Source organism: Prinia subflava, chromosome Z, assembly GCF_021018805.1.
Source record: "Prinia subflava isolate CZ2003 ecotype Zambia chromosome Z, Cam_Psub_1.2, whole genome shotgun sequence".
Taxonomy (NCBI): domain Eukaryota; kingdom Metazoa; phylum Chordata; class Aves; order Passeriformes; family Cisticolidae; genus Prinia; species Prinia subflava.
In genome coordinates this window covers 102,007,610-102,024,331 of record NC_086283.1, presented here as the reverse complement: position 1 = coordinate 102,024,331, position 16,722 = coordinate 102,007,610, and the positions used below count along the sequence as shown (strand labels likewise).

The 16,722-nt window shown below is 51.0% G+C and overlaps 1 protein-coding gene across 8 annotated transcripts in view; it reads left to right on the top strand.

Moving 5' to 3' along the window:
- Positions 1 to 15,916, top strand: part of ZBTB7C (zinc finger and BTB domain containing 7C) — a 153,429-nt gene extending 137,513 nt beyond the window's left edge. For all 8 annotated transcript variants that reach the window (XM_063421481.1, XM_063421482.1, XM_063421479.1 and 5 more), the window contains 2 exons: positions 2,482 to 3,675; positions 9,029 to 15,916. In XM_063421481.1, coding sequence (XP_063277551.1) covers positions 2,482 to 3,675; positions 9,029 to 9,665 — 1,831 coding nt within the window. In that variant the 3' untranslated portion in view covers positions 9,666 to 15,916. The remainder of the gene's footprint in view (positions 1 to 2,481; positions 3,676 to 9,028) is intronic.
- The last annotated feature ends 806 nt before the right edge of the window (positions 15,917 to 16,722 follow it).

Here is a 16,722-nt window from a genome sequence, read left to right as displayed (position 1 = left end):
TGGTCCATCACCTCCCTCTGGAGCTCACCATCCTCCGAGACCTTCACTCCCTGGCTCCCACACACCCGTTCTTGGCAGTGCTGGTTGGGTGTGGGGGAGATACCTGCAAGGTCTCCCTGGGGAGGGAGGAAAAGGGAGACAGCGTTCCTTTTCCCACGGGAACGTTTCCTGCGGGATCTGATCCCCTCTGCAGGCCCCCCCAGGCTTCCCCAAGGGTTTCTGGCCAAGGTGAAGCACAAGTTTTCATGGACAGCCTCCATCAAACCAGGCTCTTTCCCATCCCTGAGGCAGCTGGGAGGGTGGGAGCCAGCTGAAGTCAACCAGGCCTCCACTGGTGCTTTGGAAAGAGGTTTGGAATCAGCAGAGCCAGAAACTGAGCAGGGAAGGACACCCAGGACGTGGCAGTGGGTCCCAGGAGAGCTGGGGTGGAGTGGAACTGGGGAACCTGCCTGAGGGTGTCAGCCTTGCAGAAGGGATGGAGTGGAGCTGCAGTTTTGCTTTCACATGCCCTGAGTTCTCCTGGATATATTACCTGCTCTGTCCCTCGGCTGTGAATCAAGTGTCCACTTGCAGCAGGGTCCAGGGCAGGTAGAGGTGACACTGCATGAATACATGCTCTGTGTCCTGGGGGTTTCCAAGGGTTAGTGTATTCAAAGTTATTCTGCCTGTTTGATGTATTCTGTCTGTGAGGGGATTAATGCATTTGTCGCCTGCTGGAGGAAATCGGTTTCCTTTCCTGGGATTTCTCATGTGGAAGGGCTGCTGGGGCCATGTGAAAGAGGAAATATCTTACAGATTAAAAAATGGGGGGGGAAAAAAAATCAGGTTTTCCTCTTGGGTGTGGGCTTTTTGCTTCTGAGTTTCCCTTTGAAGCTAAAGCTGCTCTGTCAGGGGAAGATGTCTGCCAGATGCACAGGGCATTTTGACACCATGCTGACAAGTCCAAGCAGGACTGGGAATGGAGAGAGCTCAGCTCATGGGAAGAGATAGCAGACAATGATCTGTGTCTGGTCAGGTCCCTGCTACCTGGTTGTCTTCCTCTGAGTGTTCAGGTGCACATTGTGACCCAAATCCTTGCTTTCCTCCCGATTCCCAGATCCCTCAGGAAGACATTCCTACGTGGCTTGTCCCCATGTGAAGTGACAATGTCATAGCTTCCAGGCATGAAGTAGCAGAACTGAAGATCCATAACAGGAAGCTGTGACCCTCCTCTCTGGGATGTCCAGTTGTACCAGCCCCAAAAGCAATCAGATAGATGAGATGGGCACTCCCTGACTCATCTTATTCGAGCAGTGTAGGTGCTGGCTCTTGGCAGCATGAAGCAATACAGCATCACACTTTCCCCACATGGTTCCTGGCAGGGCAAATCCCACGTGTGCCTGGAACAGTGCTGGCTCCAGGAGGATGTAGAAATGTGGTGGGGAAGGAGTCATCGCACAAGGTTCCTGGGGGAGGGGTGTGAAGGAGAAGAAGGAGCTTGTGGTGGTTGTGAGAAGGTGAACTCTGTGGTAATGGAGAAGGATGTGGACAAAGAAGGAGATGAAGAGATGGGGAGGGAAGGAGAGATCTCAGGGTTGCTCTTCCCTGAGATTCTCCTCGGGGTTGCTGTTCCCCGAGGTAATAAGGTTTTTCGTCTTCTCTTTGCTTTAAGTGTTTCACACCGAAGGTAGAGACAACAAGCTGAGTCTGCCAGTTCATGTTTCCAAGGCTGTTTATTCTTCATTATCTCAGTTCTTTCTCAGCTCTGCCAGGCCTCCCTGGCAGGGTACCTTATCTTAGTTCTTTCTCTGCTCTGCAAGGAATCCCCAGCAGAGCAGGACACGCGGCAGGACTGGGCAGATCAGAGTGTCCTGGGCCTTTTGTACCATTCCCCTGATCCAACCACTGTCCAAAACGTACTTTTTATTTACAAAATCATACCAATACTTACTACCTATGTTAACATTTCTACTCTAAACCAATCCTTGAGATCCAACTCAGCAGAAGATGGGGGACGAGAGCAAGAACAAGGAGCACAGGGGCCACTCCCCAATTCCCCCATCTTGCCTCTTCAACCCCATATACCGAGAATCCTAGATTCTACATTTACATTCTATGATAAGCTAAATACTACTTATTTTGAATTCTCTCAGCTTGTGATTCTTCATACAATGTGGGCATTCACTCCCATGGCCAGGGATCAGAGGCAGTGTCCTCCTGGGCTCTGTGTGAGGCTGGCTGAGCCCCTTGTACAGATACCAGACCCCCCTCTCCAGTCTCCAAACCCTCCAGGGTGGCCAGAGGGATGTTCTAGACTCCAACAGAGAGATTCAGTCACAGAGGATCTGGAAGGAGCTGAAGGTGGCCTAGAGAGGCAGTGCAAGCAGGAGGTGATGGCAGGAGAGGTAGAGGAGAGAAGGACCCTGGGAGAAGGCAGCATCGTTTTGGCATTGCCAGTTGGGAATTCCCCACTAACGCTCTGCTGTCTGTGCTTTGTCCTAGGGCACTAGATGAGAATATGGCCAATGGCATTGAAGACCTGATCGGGATCCCATTCCCGAACCACAGCAGCGAGGTGCTGTGCGGCCTGAACGAGCAGCGGCACGACGGGCTCCTCTGCGATGTCATCCTCATCGTCCAGGACCAGGAGTACCGCACCCACCGCTCCGTGCTGGCCGCCTGCAGCAAGTACTTCAAAAAACTCTTCACTACCGGCACTTTAACGGACCAGCCCTATGTTTACGAGATTGACTTTGTCAAGCCTGAAGCACTTTCCGCCATCCTCGAGTTCGCCTACACCTCAACGCTCACCATCACCACCTCCAACGTCAAGCACATCCTCAGCGCCGCCAAGATGCTGGAGATCCAGAGCATCATCAACGTCTGCCTTGAGATCATGGAGCCCGACAGGGAGGCCGAGGAGGAGGATGACAAAGAGGACGACGACGACGATGAGGACGAAGACGAAGACGAGGAGGAGGAGGAGGAGGAGGAAGTGGAAGATTTTGTCAATCAGGAGAACCTAGCTGACGTGCAAGAAGTAAGCTGCCACCAAAGCCCTTCCGAGTCCGAGCTCACCGAAGAAGCTTATACTGAAGCACCTAAAGATTTTCCAAATCACTTCCCAGCCAGTAACTCCTCTGGACACTTGGGCATGATACGAGACTTCTCCATAGAGTCCTTGCTGAGTGAAAACTTGTACCCCAAGGCAAACATCCCCGAGAGGAGGCCAGCTCTGTCCCCTTTCGCCCCCAGCTTCTTCCCCCACCTGTGGAACGGCGACTTTAACTCCTTCTCCCAGCTCGAGGAGCCACAAGTAGACAACGGCCCCTTGGATCTGGTGATCAAGAAGAGGAAGATCAAGGAAGAGGAGGAGAAGGAAGATGTGCCTCCGCCTCCTTTCCCTAATGACTTCTTCAAGGACATGTTTGCCAACACCCCAGCAGCTCCCTTAGGGCACATTAAGGCAGAGACTGACTACAGTGCTTATCTCAATTTCTTAAGTGCTACCCAGTTCGGAGGAGTTTTTCCCCCGTGGCCCCTGGAGGAAGAGAGGAAAATAAAGCCCAAGGCGTCCCAGCAGTGTCCCATCTGTAACAAAGTCATCATGGGAGCCGGCAAGCTGCCCAGGCACATGAGGACCCACACGGGGGAGAAGCCCTATATGTGCAATATCTGTGAAGTTCGCTTTACCAGGTGTGTGGTGGCCCCCTCTGCCCTGTGTGGGGAGTGGGGTGGTGGCTGGAGGGACCACATCATAACCCATGGCTTATTTCTCAGCTGCTCTTCAGAGAAAACTCACCAGAGGGTTGTTTTTTTTTTTTTTTTCCCAAAATAAAAGTAGGGAAGGAAGCAGGGCACGATCTCTGTCCCTTTGGAAAAGAAAAAATAAAAAGGGAGGAAGGGAGGGTGGAGGAAGAAAAAGAACCTACTGATTTTTGTGGGTTGTGGATGACATCCACAGCTCACTGCATCCATCCCCTCGCTGGACAAAAGCTTAAATAAGTAACAGGATATTTTCAACCCCACCATAGTTCACCACAGTGGGACCAGAGTGAGCTGGAAAACAGATGGTCAAACAGCCAAGGAGGCTTCATCTCTAATGTGCTGAGAGATGCATTGGGTTGGGAGGGTTATTTAGCCACAGGATGTAATTAGTTTGGGTTTGCACATGTTGGCACCAGTGTAGACCACAACCAAGTTGCACATGTTTGGACATGACAGTATCTGGGCTTTCTGGGGCTGGAGTGACCCTGATTATTATGTGTCAGTAGTGCAGTTGGGGTCTCTGTCTCTTCCCCAAAGTAACAAATGACAGGACAAGGGGAAATGTCCTCAAGCTTCACCAGGGGAGGTTTAGATTGGATATTAGGAGCAATTTCTTCATGCAAAGCATTGCAACAGTCTGTCCAGGGCAGTGGAGGAGTCCGTATCTCTGGACAGATTGAAAAAATTTGTAGATGTGATACCTGGGTGCATGGTTTGGTGGACTTGGCCATGCTGAGAGAACAGTTGGACTCACAGAATCCTGGAATGATTTGGGTTGGAAATGACTTTAGAGTTCATCCAGTTCCATCCCCTGCCATGGGCAGAGACACATTCCACTGTCCCAGGTTGCTCCAAGCACTGCCCAGCCTGGCCTGGGACACTTCCAGAGATGGGGCAGCTGCAACCCCTCTTGCCAAGTTGTATTTAGCTGTGCAAATCTAATGTTCCAGCCGGAAACTCTGCTCTGCAAAGCTGGGCAAATTTAATCGGTGAGCAGAGACAAATAGATTCCTGGATGTGCTCGTGCTGAGTATAATTAATATCTAATGAGAACAATCTTTACCATAATAATAAAGCTTTCTGACAAGAGCATGGTATTTCAGCTCCTGGCTGCATGTGAGAGAGAGAGCCCTATTAAGCTGGGGTGAGAAAACCAGAGGAAAATAATCCGCACAGTAGGCAGAGGCGAGCTCCTGACAATGGCCGGACACCTGGGGTGCTCCTGCATTCAGCCTGTCTTTTCTTCTCCTGTCCCTGTGATAATATTCGAAGGGAAGATATGCAGATGATGAGAATTTGACCTGAAAATAAATTTCCATGCTCCCCTCCATTAACGCAGCAGACACCGTATTACAATGCGGGGAGCGTCGTGCCTCGGGCGGGCATGTGCGACGTGAGCCAGCTCACCCTGGTATTTGCAGGGGAAAGGCCACTGCCTGGTGATAATTCCTGCCTGCAGGAATCTAGATCTGGCTCCTGCTGCATCCTCAGGTTAGCACTGGGCTGTTGTCTCAGCCCTGTCAGCGTGGTGGCATCTCGGGCTGGAGGGGCGGCCCGGCCAGCCCCATCCTGAGGTCCCTGTTGCTCTCTTGTGTGTGCAGCTGCAGGTGCTAATTGCTGATGAGGAAATGGCCTGGCTAGATCCATCACTGACACCCTCCCTGTAACAGGAATAATAGAGCTGAGTGCTCCCAGAGGGCTCCCAAAGTCCTTTACAGGCAAGGGCAGCATTGTTCACTTATTTCAGGGAAACTGAGGCACGGGCAGATGCTGGTACTGACGCCTAGCCCAGACAGGTTATATCAGCATACTGTGGGTTAAAAGCTCCACACAGACCCATTACTAATGCAGGATTAAAACCTGATAGTTTCACTTCCCCCATGTGCTCAGCAGCTTCTAGAGAGCACAGGGGTAGGAGGACTTCTGAAAAAAACAAAATTCAAAAAACAGGGACTCCCCCAGCAGTGCAGTCGCCCAACACCACTGATGAAAATTGATCTTGTGGGTCACCCCATGCAGAGGTAGGTGCTGGAGGGTCTTTTCCTTCTTTAACGCCCTGAGCAAATGGATATCTTAAAATATTGATTTGTTTTTAAATGTGTTTGGAAGGATTTTGAATAGCAGCTAAATTGGTTTTGTCTGGGGTGGGGTTTTCTTATCTGTTTTCATTATTACTCCGGTGTGAGAGCTCTCTTTCAGGAAAAAGTGTATTTTTAAGCAAAGTGCAGTGATTGAGATGTAGGAAGAGATTTCTGCTGGGATTTCCTGAGTGCTGCTCTAGGGGAGGGGGAATCCCAGGCTTTCTGAAAGCACTGGGCTGGCACCCACGGTGCCTTCACTTGGGAGATACAAGCTCAGATGGTCCCTATTGGGGTCCCCTGGGAGTGAGGGTGCAGGGAAGATGGAATTTCAGTATGAATCAGTCCTTAGCATCATTTCTGCATTGAAGGAACTGTGGAGGAGAAAATCTGCTGGGGAGGTGGAGAAGATACATTTTCGGGGCTGAGGGGTGCCCCAACCTCCCCAGCAGGTCCCCTCCACATCAGTGGGGTCTCACATCCCCTGGCAAGGACCCCACATGCACCTGGATCTGCCACCCCTGCTGCCCACGGACATCTGATCACAGGAAGCAGGACTTCATTTAATGGCTCATTAATTATTTTTTCCTTAAACAAAGGCTGCTCAGCTTCTAGTCTGCCGTTCCACCCTGCTAGAATGCCAGAGAAAGGTGCAAATATTTCAGCTTTTCCACCAAGACAACCCCAGAGTGCTCAAGGAGATACTGTTCCAGCTGGAAAGGTTAACATTATTTGTTCCTATTATTTGTGTTGTGACAGCTCGCAGAGCCCTAATCGCTCTCCTAATGCAATTGCATTAAGGTTATTCACACACACGGAGCGTGGATCTCTGTCGGAGCGAGCCTCCAGCCCAGCTCCCAGTGCCACAGCCCTCCTGGAGTGCTTCACCTCACCCCCCAAGCCTCTGAGCAGCTCCAGGTGGAGCCACAATCCTCCCCTGCATTCCCCGGAGATGCTGCCGGGGCAGGGAGGATTGGGTTTCTCCCCGTCTGCTGCCGGGGATGGGTAATAGCCTGGAAAGAGCTTTGCCTGTATTTACATTATACAGTCCTGGCACGCGCCGTGTTTATTAGGAAAAGCGATCCCGCTAGGTTAAACATTACATACAGAGGTTTAAATTAAATTATAGGCGGGGTCGGCAGCTCTGCTTTTTATTAACATTTCCCCCCGCCTTGCAGGGCGAGCCCCTGCGCCGCGATTCTCCATCGGGGGTGAAATTCCCCCTGCTGCTGCTTTGTCTGCTGCTGAGCACTGATCCCGGCCCTGCCAGGGGAAATGCACCCCTCTGAAAACCTCGGGGGACAACAGCCTTAAAAATGACAGAGTGGGAAGTTGCCCTGAGCTTGGCACAGGGACTGAGAGATGCCTTTTTTGGCCTCACCCTAAAAAAATCTGTAGGTGCAGGGCCAGGCTGGGTTCAGTCTCCCAAACAGCAATAATGCATCATCTGGTGAAGAAGTGGCTCTCCTGCTAGGGATGCTCCTTTGCATCCTTGATCCTGAGGGTGTGCAGGGATGCCCAGCCCAGGGCTGCATCCCTCACGGTGTGGCCAACACTTCTGGGCACATCACCAAAAACTGCTTCTACATGCACACTGGGCTGGGTGGCAAAAACTAGTACAGAGGCAGCACCTTGCAAGTTTTGAGGGCTTGACCTGCCAGAGGAAACAGATTTTTGTGTGGTTTTTATGTGATATCAATTGAATCATCCTAATATATACTTATATTATGTCATTTATAATATAATTGCAATTTAAACAATAATAACTTGTATGTTCTTTACTGTTTATATTAAAATATAACATATAGTTGTATATGACATATCTGTAACATATATATTTTATAGGTAATAATGACATTACTCCACATGTTCTACATATTTTTAGCCCCAATGCTAACATGTTGGAGGGGTCATACTGAAATAGTTTTGGAAAACAATATGAGTTTTCCCACTTTGTTCTTTACTTGAACTACACTGGTGCAACCTGGACAGCAGAGCTCAGCTCAGCTGAGCCATAATCAGCCTCACTTTTTGCAATCATACACTTCAGCTGTGATTTGGGGGGTTTTTCCCCTTTTTTGGCTGCAGAATGAAACATTTATTTTTTGAGGGGGAAAAAGTAGTGATTGGATTGCCAGTATGGGAAAATATTCTTGCTTTTAGATGTTCCCCTTCAAAAATACGTCTATAAATATTTGTAAGTGCATGCCATTGGGATGGCTATTATGCTATTTCACGGCCGGATTTAAAGAACTCCTCCAGTCTGTGTGGGAGGTTGGGTGTGTGCTGGCCTTGGGACCCTGGCAGGGAAGAACAGAGTGCTTGGGTGCTGCACCTCTGGCAGCAGCATCACTCTCTGAGATGTTCCTGCTCCGAAAGAAAGCTCCTGAGACACCCTGTGGTCAGTGCAAGAATAAAAGGAGAGGAAAATCGGCTCCAAGGGGGACTGAACTTAACCAGCATTCTCCTACATTGCCAGGGTCTCAAACCCCAACTAATTTCCTTCTTTGCAGGCGGGAATAAGGCTGTATTTATTTAATAATCTCAGATTGAGTTATATATAGATATATTCCCATATTTAGAATCTTGCTCTTTAGAAATATGTGGAAGGAGGTTGTAGCCTGTTGGAGGTCGGGCTCTTCTCCCAGGGAACAAGGGACAGAACAAGAGGGAACAGCCTCAAGTGGTGCCAGAGAAAGTTGAGCTTGGAAAATCAGGAAAAATTTCTTCCCTGAAAAGGTTGTCCAGCCCTGGCACAGGCTACCCAAGGCATTGGTGGAATCCCCATCCCTGGAGGGATTGAAAAGTTGTCTGGATGTGGCACTTGGGGACACTGGTCAGTGGTGGCCTGGGCTGGGGGGAATGGTTGGACTTGATGATCTCAGATCTTATCTTAATCTTTAACGATTCTGTCTTTTTTGGGTTTATTCTAGGGATTTTTTTTTTCCTCCAGTTTAAGCTGTTTTGAACTCTCTGGGTTGGCCCACAAACTCCTGACATGGAGGGCTCTGTGTGTGTGCTGTTCTAGCGCCCAGGAAAGAGGAGGCGAATGCAAACATCACCATCCACACTTGGGGGGATGAGCTCCCCACCTTCCTATCACCTCCTCCTCCACTCCCAACCAGGGGAGGCAACCCCAAAAAAGAGCAATCCCCAACCACACCCCTCCCTGACCCTGACCGAGCCCCTTTCTCCTTTTCCAGGCAGGACAAGCTCAAAATCCACATGCGCAAGCACACGGGCGAGCGGCCGTACCTGTGCATCCACTGCAACGCCAAGTTCGTGCACAACTACGACCTGAAGAACCACATGCGCATCCACACGGGCATCCGGCCCTACCAGTGCGAGTTCTGCTACAAGAGCTTCACCCGCTCCGACCACCTGCACCGCCACATCAAGCGCCAGAGCTGCCGCGTGGCGCGGCCCCGGCGCGGCCGCAAGCCGGCGGCGTGGCGGGCGGCCGGCCTGCTCTTCGCGCCCGGCGGCGCGCCCGTGGACGGCGGCTTCGTCGTGCCGCCCGCGCTGGAGGAGGTGAGCGGCCACCTGGGCGGCGCCGCCGTGTGCCTCCCCGGGCCCAGCCCCAAACACTTCCTGAGCGGGGCCAAGGCGCCCTTCAGCCTGCAGGAGCTGGAGAGCCAGATCGAGGAGACGCAGATGAAGCTCTTCCGGCGGGCGCAGATGGACATGGAGAGGAACGCGGGCATCTTCGCCTTCGCCCTGGGCCACAACGAAAGCCTGGCCGCCCAGCCCTTCTTCCCTCTCCCCGACCCTTGGAGCACAGGCTTCAGTGGCTTGGCGGGGCTGGGCCACGTGGCTCCCATCTCGGAGTCCGGCAACTAAACCCAACGCCCGGCCCCGCCGTGCGTCTGCTCCCGTCCCAGCAAGGCAGCCCGCTCCCCTGGGCTCCCTCCTGCCCCTCTGCATCATCAGGGTCCCCAAAAGCTCCTCACCCTCTCGCTGGCACGGGGGCACCCCGGGGCGGGCAGGGCGCGGGCAGGCGCCGTGCCCCGTGGCCACCGGCACTTTAGACTCCGCGCTCGGCTCCGGGGCTGTCGGGCGCTCGCTGTCCTGTCCCACCACTCATGGCTCCGTCTGGGAAGGCCAGGCCAGGGCTGCTGCTCTCCTCAACACCCCCGAAAATGTCACTTGCCTTAGTCCAGGGCTCGGACGTCACCGTGAGGTGGCTTTTCTGTGGGAAATGTTGCCCATTTCCCCACACGCGGAGCTCACTGGACACTGACAAGCCGTCCAGACCTGGGTTTGTTATGTTGCATTCCTTGGCCCTTCTGGTCAAAAGGACTTTTCTGTTTCCTTTCTGTTTTTGTTTTCTTTTCTTAATTAATTCCCATGTCTGGCAACAATATTTATTCTACAAGGGATAAAGGGGACATCTAGCAGCCTTGCTGAGAGAGGGAGAGAGGGAGGATCCTGGCCACTGCCTTTCTCAGCAGTATATCAGATTTACAGGGCTGGTGAAAGCCCTGATCTGCAGCATGAGTTGGGACCTTAAAAAATAAAAAAAAAAAATTAAAAAAGGAGATAGAACACCTAGCGCAAAGCTGGGTGGAAAAGGGGGATTTTACTTATTTTGGTTCTTTAGCTATTTCAAAGTTTCAAACGGAGAACCAAAGCCTATTTTGAGTATTTTAACTTCAGTTGCTTGAAAAGGTGAAGGAAAAGTTTTGGAAGAATCAGTAATGTTTCGATACTGAGCTTTTATTAAACCCTTGCTTTGAAAAAATGAACCAGTGGGAATTTTGAAATGAAAAAGTCGTTTCAAACCAAAGAGTCAGAATTCGCTGCCGCTGACCAGTCTGAAATGTCTGGGGTTCTTTCCTTAATTCCCTCGAATTCTTATGTGATAGTGATGAGAGAAATTCACAAAACACTCACGTGTCCCCAAATCTGCAGTGTTGATGAGAAAAAATCGGGTGTGCAAATATCCCTGCCGCTTGTCTCCAGGGATCTTTGTGGAAAAGAATTTCACTAAAGGTGTCTTGATGGTGATACCATCTACTTGCAAGAGTGTAGAAATGCTGTTTCTTGACTGCAGTTGGTTCAGAAGAGAAGGTGGTGACAAACAACAGGGTACTCCAAGCCTGAGGTCACCCATGGTGGCCAGCAGGTTTAGGGTGATTCCTCAGCATCCCTACAGTCCCCATCTCGGCCACCCTGTCTGGTAATTCCTTTGGGATTAAAAAAGTGGCTGATTGGCTGGAATTGCCCTGCCCACCTCCTGCAGCCCCAAACCCTTGAGCTGCTCTGAGGGAAAAAGGCTTTTAGGGCCACCTGCCTCTCGTGGCTCCTCCTAGATGGGAGGAGTCATGGGGGGCAGACACGGTGGGATCCCCGTTCCACCACTGGCCCAGGTGGGTTGCAGCAGTTTCACACAAAACCAGAAATATAAATGTTGCAAATTAGGGCTTTTTATTTCTCTTTTTCCTATGACCTTTCAACGTCAGCGAAGCTGAAGGGAACGCGAGGACCACGGGTTCATGAGTTTTTTGGTTTTTCCATCAGTGGAAAAGATGAGAATCTGCCCACCAGAGGCAAGGAGGGGGACACAGGGAGTCCAGGGTTCCACAGCCCCCAGGAGGGCGTGAGGGGCTTCTGCTCTGAGACCACCCACGGCAGAATGGTCCTGGGGAACTGCCCAACACTCGGCTTGCCCCTCCAAAAAGAAACCCACAAAGACTCCACGTGCAACAAAAGGCAATGGAGAGAAAAAAAGAAAGTAAGAAGAGAAAGAGATCTTCTTAGAACTGCATCAAACTTTTTCTTTTTAATCCACATCAACTTCTTAAACAAGCGACGTTTTGCAGATGATTGGTTCCTTCAGGTGGTTTTTTTTTTTTATTGTCTACAATTTGGAGTCATTGTAAAATATCCAAAGATGCTGAGTACTGTATGATCTGCAAGGACTTGAAGCAAGGTGTTTTTTCTGTCTCGGTTTGTTTGTTAGGTCAGTTGGGTTCTTTTTTTTTTTTTTTTTCCTATATGTCTAAGTGGGGATAAACCTTTGCAATTTTTCTATTTATAACTATTTTTATGTGATTGCTTTATGTACAAAACAATGGAAAAAAAATCAAAACAAAAAAGTAGAGAGGAACACACACATACACAAACAAATTTGCCTTAGTTACTCACGGGACAATCACCCTTAACTTTGATTGATGCTAAAAAGCGGATGGAAAAAAAGAGACTAGATCATTTTATGTATTTATTAAACTGTATTAATTGATGCTTTTAAATTATTAGCAGGACTTGATTCTCTTGCCTGTGGCCGTGGTGAGAAGGCAAAGCCGCTGCAGTTGCTGAGCTGCCGGCACAGCCATCGGTGTGGCCTCAGCTCTGTGGATGTTTGCCTGACACCTTTTGGAGAGCCAGAGTAATCACTCACTAATTAAACATTGAGCTGGTGTGGGCTCCAGCCCAAGGGGCTGCTGGTGCTGTGATGCTGATGACAATTGTGGAGTTAAGGTTGATTTTCCCGCGTTGGCGCTGGGTTGGGTAGGGCTGGAGGGAGCTGAGTGCTGGCAGTGATCATGTTTTGGGGTGTAGAGGGATGAGTAGAGAAAACCCTGTTTCCTCCTGTTTTGATGTTGTGTGGTGGGTCCAGGCCACAGGTATCCACATGGGAGCCCAGCTGAGTGTGAAGGTGCCTTCCTGGGGATCTGCTCCTGTTTCCCAACCAGGACGGGTGTAATGAGCACCAAACCTCGGGCTGGAGGGACAGAACTCGTGTCTCACTCACGGTGTGGGGGCTGCTTGTTCATCTCACCCTGGCTCCTGCAGCCTGGCTGCAGCAGGGGCAGCGTGGGCAGCAGGGGAGGGGATTCTGCCCCTGTGCCCAGGTGAGACCCCACCTGCAGAGCTGCTCCAGCCCTGCCTCCAGCAGCACAAGGACGTGGAGCTGCTGCAGCCAGGGCAGAGGAGGGCACGGAGCTGCTGCCAGGGCTGGAGCCCCTCTGCTCTGCAGCCAGCCTGGCACACCTGGGGCTCTGCCCTGCACAAGAGAAGGCTCCAGGGAGAGCTGCCAGCCCTGCCAGGGCCTAAAAGCAGTTTAGGAGGAAGATGGGGCAAGCATTTTAGCAGGGCCTATTGTGATTTTAAACTAAAAGAGAGGAGATTCAGTCTAGATAGAAGGAAGAAATTTTTTGCAGTGAGTGTAGCATTGTGCTACTGCATGTCCCTGAGAGCAACCAGCACCTCCAGGGTTTGGTGCACTCTGCTAATAAAGGGCTGAGGATAAAGGTGAGGAGACAGGGCCCCATTTGGAAATCCAAAATGTTTATTTTGCATTGTGGGTACAGCCTCATTGTACACCAGGGATGAGAGGCAAACATAGGCCAAGGATCCAGGGTAATATACAGATAAAGGGTGCCTCTGAGGGTCAGGGTCCAACAGGGATAGGGAGACATGGGGCAGAGATGTGGCCAGGAACCAGGGGCACTAATAGGATCACAGGGGTGTGGTACTGCTGCAAAATTAACCCAGTGGGATCCAGGGGAAGGGAGAACATTCTGGCAGGTGTGCATATATGGTAACTGGGTGACATAAACATCACAAACCAATGAAAGTATGAAACCTAAGAAATATTAACATGTGTCTGCAGAGGCCCATGGGAGGAAAGTTCTTCTCACCCTGATCTAAAAGGGTATCTCCCATAACTGAGGGTGGCAAAACACTGAAACAAGTTGCCCACAAAGGTGGTGACTGCCCCTGGATCCCTGGCAGTGTCCAAGACCAGGTTGGTCAGGGCTTGAAGCACCCTGGGATAGTGGCAGGTGTCCCTGCCCATGGCAGGGGTGGATCTGAAAAACCCCTAAAGTTTCCTTGGAGCTCAAATCTTCTGATGATTCTATGATTATGTGAACACAACTGACACAAACATGAGCCCTGTAATTCATGTGGCTGCTCAGAAATTGCAGATTTCCCTTGTTGTTTCTGAATGAGATGCAAAAGTTTGGAAAATAAGCTCCAGGTAGGAATGGTGGGACTTGTCCCACACTGCTCAGCCATTTGGAAATGAAGCACAGGTACCCTGTGGCTGCTGAGACACCTGCATGTTGTCCTGCCACCTGCAACGTGATTCCCAGCCTTCCTGCTCTGGAGGGAGGCAGGTGCTGGTGGAGGGTGATTCACCCCACCCACGCTGGACCTCCCAGGGGTGGGATGAATCACTTTGGGCACCTCTCTGCTACCTACCAGCGTGCTGTGCTTTCCCATGGCTCACTGAGAGAAGGGTAACCCCGGGGAGGGATGTTCCCACCACCCCCGCTCCCTCCCCTCTGCTCAGCTCGTGGGGCAGTCCCTGGAAAAGCCTCTCCCAACAGGATGGGATGCTGGGACAGCCCAGGACCCAGGGCAGGCAGCTTGATTTCTTCCCAGCCTGTTCTAACTGAGAATGCAAAGGGAAATACAGGTCTGGGTCAAGCCTCCCAAGCCTGGGGACCGAGGATTCAGGCTCAGGGTCATACACCCTGCTGCAATCCTGGTAAAACACCCCAAGTTCTTGCAGCCACAGGTCATTTTCCTTCCTTTGGAGAAGGACTCCACAGCATCAGATGCTTGGGCAGGGGTCCAGATCTGCAGGCAGAGTCCAGAAATGTGAGTTGGGAACAGAGAAATACCAATCCCCCCTCCCAGGGCAGGTGGTCAGTTGTTGAGCAGCTACTCTGTGCTTGGAGCTGCAGGACCATGGCAGAGTCAGCCCATAAACTCTGTGTTTCTGAGCACAAAAATATCCTCAAAATGAAAATCGTGTGAATTACTTTTTAGCTATTTAAATACATCTATAGCTTCTTCTTTTCAGGTCTAGAGGCTTTTAACCCCATTTTATGCTCACATTCTGGCTTGCTTATAGTGCCAGAACAACAATAACAACAACAAAAAAAGAAGAGATAGATTTGCAAGGGGAGGATGAAAAAAAATCTAAAAATCGCTCTGAGGAGCTGTGCATTAATCAGGCACATGGGAATCACGGGAAGAAACCAGCTTCAGTAAATGCTTGTTAGTAACAGCATATGGCTGCATGCTTGCTCCTGAACAGCTGCTGTGGTCTGCTGGAGCATCCAGGCTGCAGAGGGGGAGCAGCACGGGGGTGATGCTGCGCAGGCAGCGTTGCCTGGACCAGGTGTTCTGCCAAAGGAGCATCTCCTGGCACGAGGAGCAGGGAGCTGGGGGGGCAAACCCTTTCCCTGGGCTCCAGACCCTTCCGTGAGCATTGCAAGAGCCTCTTCCTGCAGTTATGCAGAAGGAATTTACATGCAGGAAAAAAAAAATGTTTGTGTTTTAAGAAGGGGAGAAAGAGCCTGCAGTTTGAGAAGTGAGAGGCTTTTCCATTTGGCAGTCACCTGCAGGGGGGGACAAAAAAAAAAAAAGGAGAATAATTTCCCAAAGTACAGCCTAAAATGTTTTAGACTTGAATGTGTCAGCAGGACTCCTGGCAGCACCAGTGAGCTGCAAAGGCTGCCCAGTCTCTGCTCTGCCTGCAGCTCCCTGGAACCTGCTATGCCCCCATCCGTTTTGGAGGGGATTAGTGCTTTATTTACAGTCCTGAAGCTGGAATATTGTGTGGTTGCAGAGGAGACTTTTAAGGTAAGAGAGTACATGAAGAAAGACCCTCAACCATCTCGTTTTAACAAAATGCTGTGCTTGGCAGCAGGTCACCCATGGCTGGGTTTTTAAGACCTGCCATTGCCTTTTGGTACCTCTGACTGTGTGCACCTGCGTTTCTTTGTGAGCCAAAACCAAACAGGGAAGAGCTGAGAAAAATCCCTCCTTGTAGAAGATACACCCCATGTAGTCTGAGCCTGAGTGAACTCACCCCCATCCCTCCTCCCAGCCCCACCTCTGGGATCTCCAGCAGAGGGAGAGAAAATACCTGTGGCTTGGAAATACCTTTTTCCCCCTGTGTTTTCCTATGTTGAACCGATGTTTTACATGACTTGCACTATTTGCTGTAGGGCAGGATACTGTTTAGGTTTCTTTGTTCCAGTCTCTTGTTTGGTTGCGACTCCTCTTGGCGGTCCTGTACACGTACCTGCTGCACATCTTACACCCCTGGAGAAAATAAACTGTTACCTGAAGCAGTGAGCCTGCCGTGTGTCCTTCGCGCTGCTCTGGGGACGGGGAATTCACATTTCAGCATCACATTCGGGGGTTGGACCTGCTGCTCTCGGGGTCTTTTCCAGCACCGATGATCCTGCGACCAAATGATGACGAGCGGGGTGAACGGAGCATTTTGTGGTGGCCCTGCGTGTGTCACCTGGGCTGTCACCACCAGGGTGATGACAGCCCCTCTGGTGATGGCCGAATTAAAGTTAGTGCGGGGCAAACAAACGCTGCAGGTGTAAGCGCGGCTGTCGGGGTTTCGTGGCCGCCGCTCGCCGCTCGAACCCGGGCTGCCCTCGTGTGGCGGCCCGGAGGCACCGGAGCCACTCCTGGATCTCGGCAGCTCCGGGACCTGCGGGACCCTCCCGTCCCCTCCCGTCCCCTCCCCAGACACGTTCTGCTCGCCGGGAGGGAGGAAATGCAAACCTCAGCCGCGTCCGGAGGGAGTTGAACGGCTGGACTTGATGATTTTAAGGGTCTTTTCCGACCTAAATGATTCTATGGTTCCTAAGAGTTTTTTACACCTGAATTAACCACCACCAAGTAACAAGGCCACTGAGCAGGGAACATGCCGCTGTGGTTGCTGGTCGTATGGGAACCCGGATTTTTAGGGAATTATTCCTGAAGGGTAACCCAGGACTGGATCCTCTGATGCCCAGTGTGGCCTCAGCTGATATTTCCCACTCATGGTACCACTAATAATTTTGCTCAATTTGGGCAAGTACGGGTTGCAAATGTAAATCTTAGGCAATTATATGAAGCTCATTTCCTTAGGAACTGA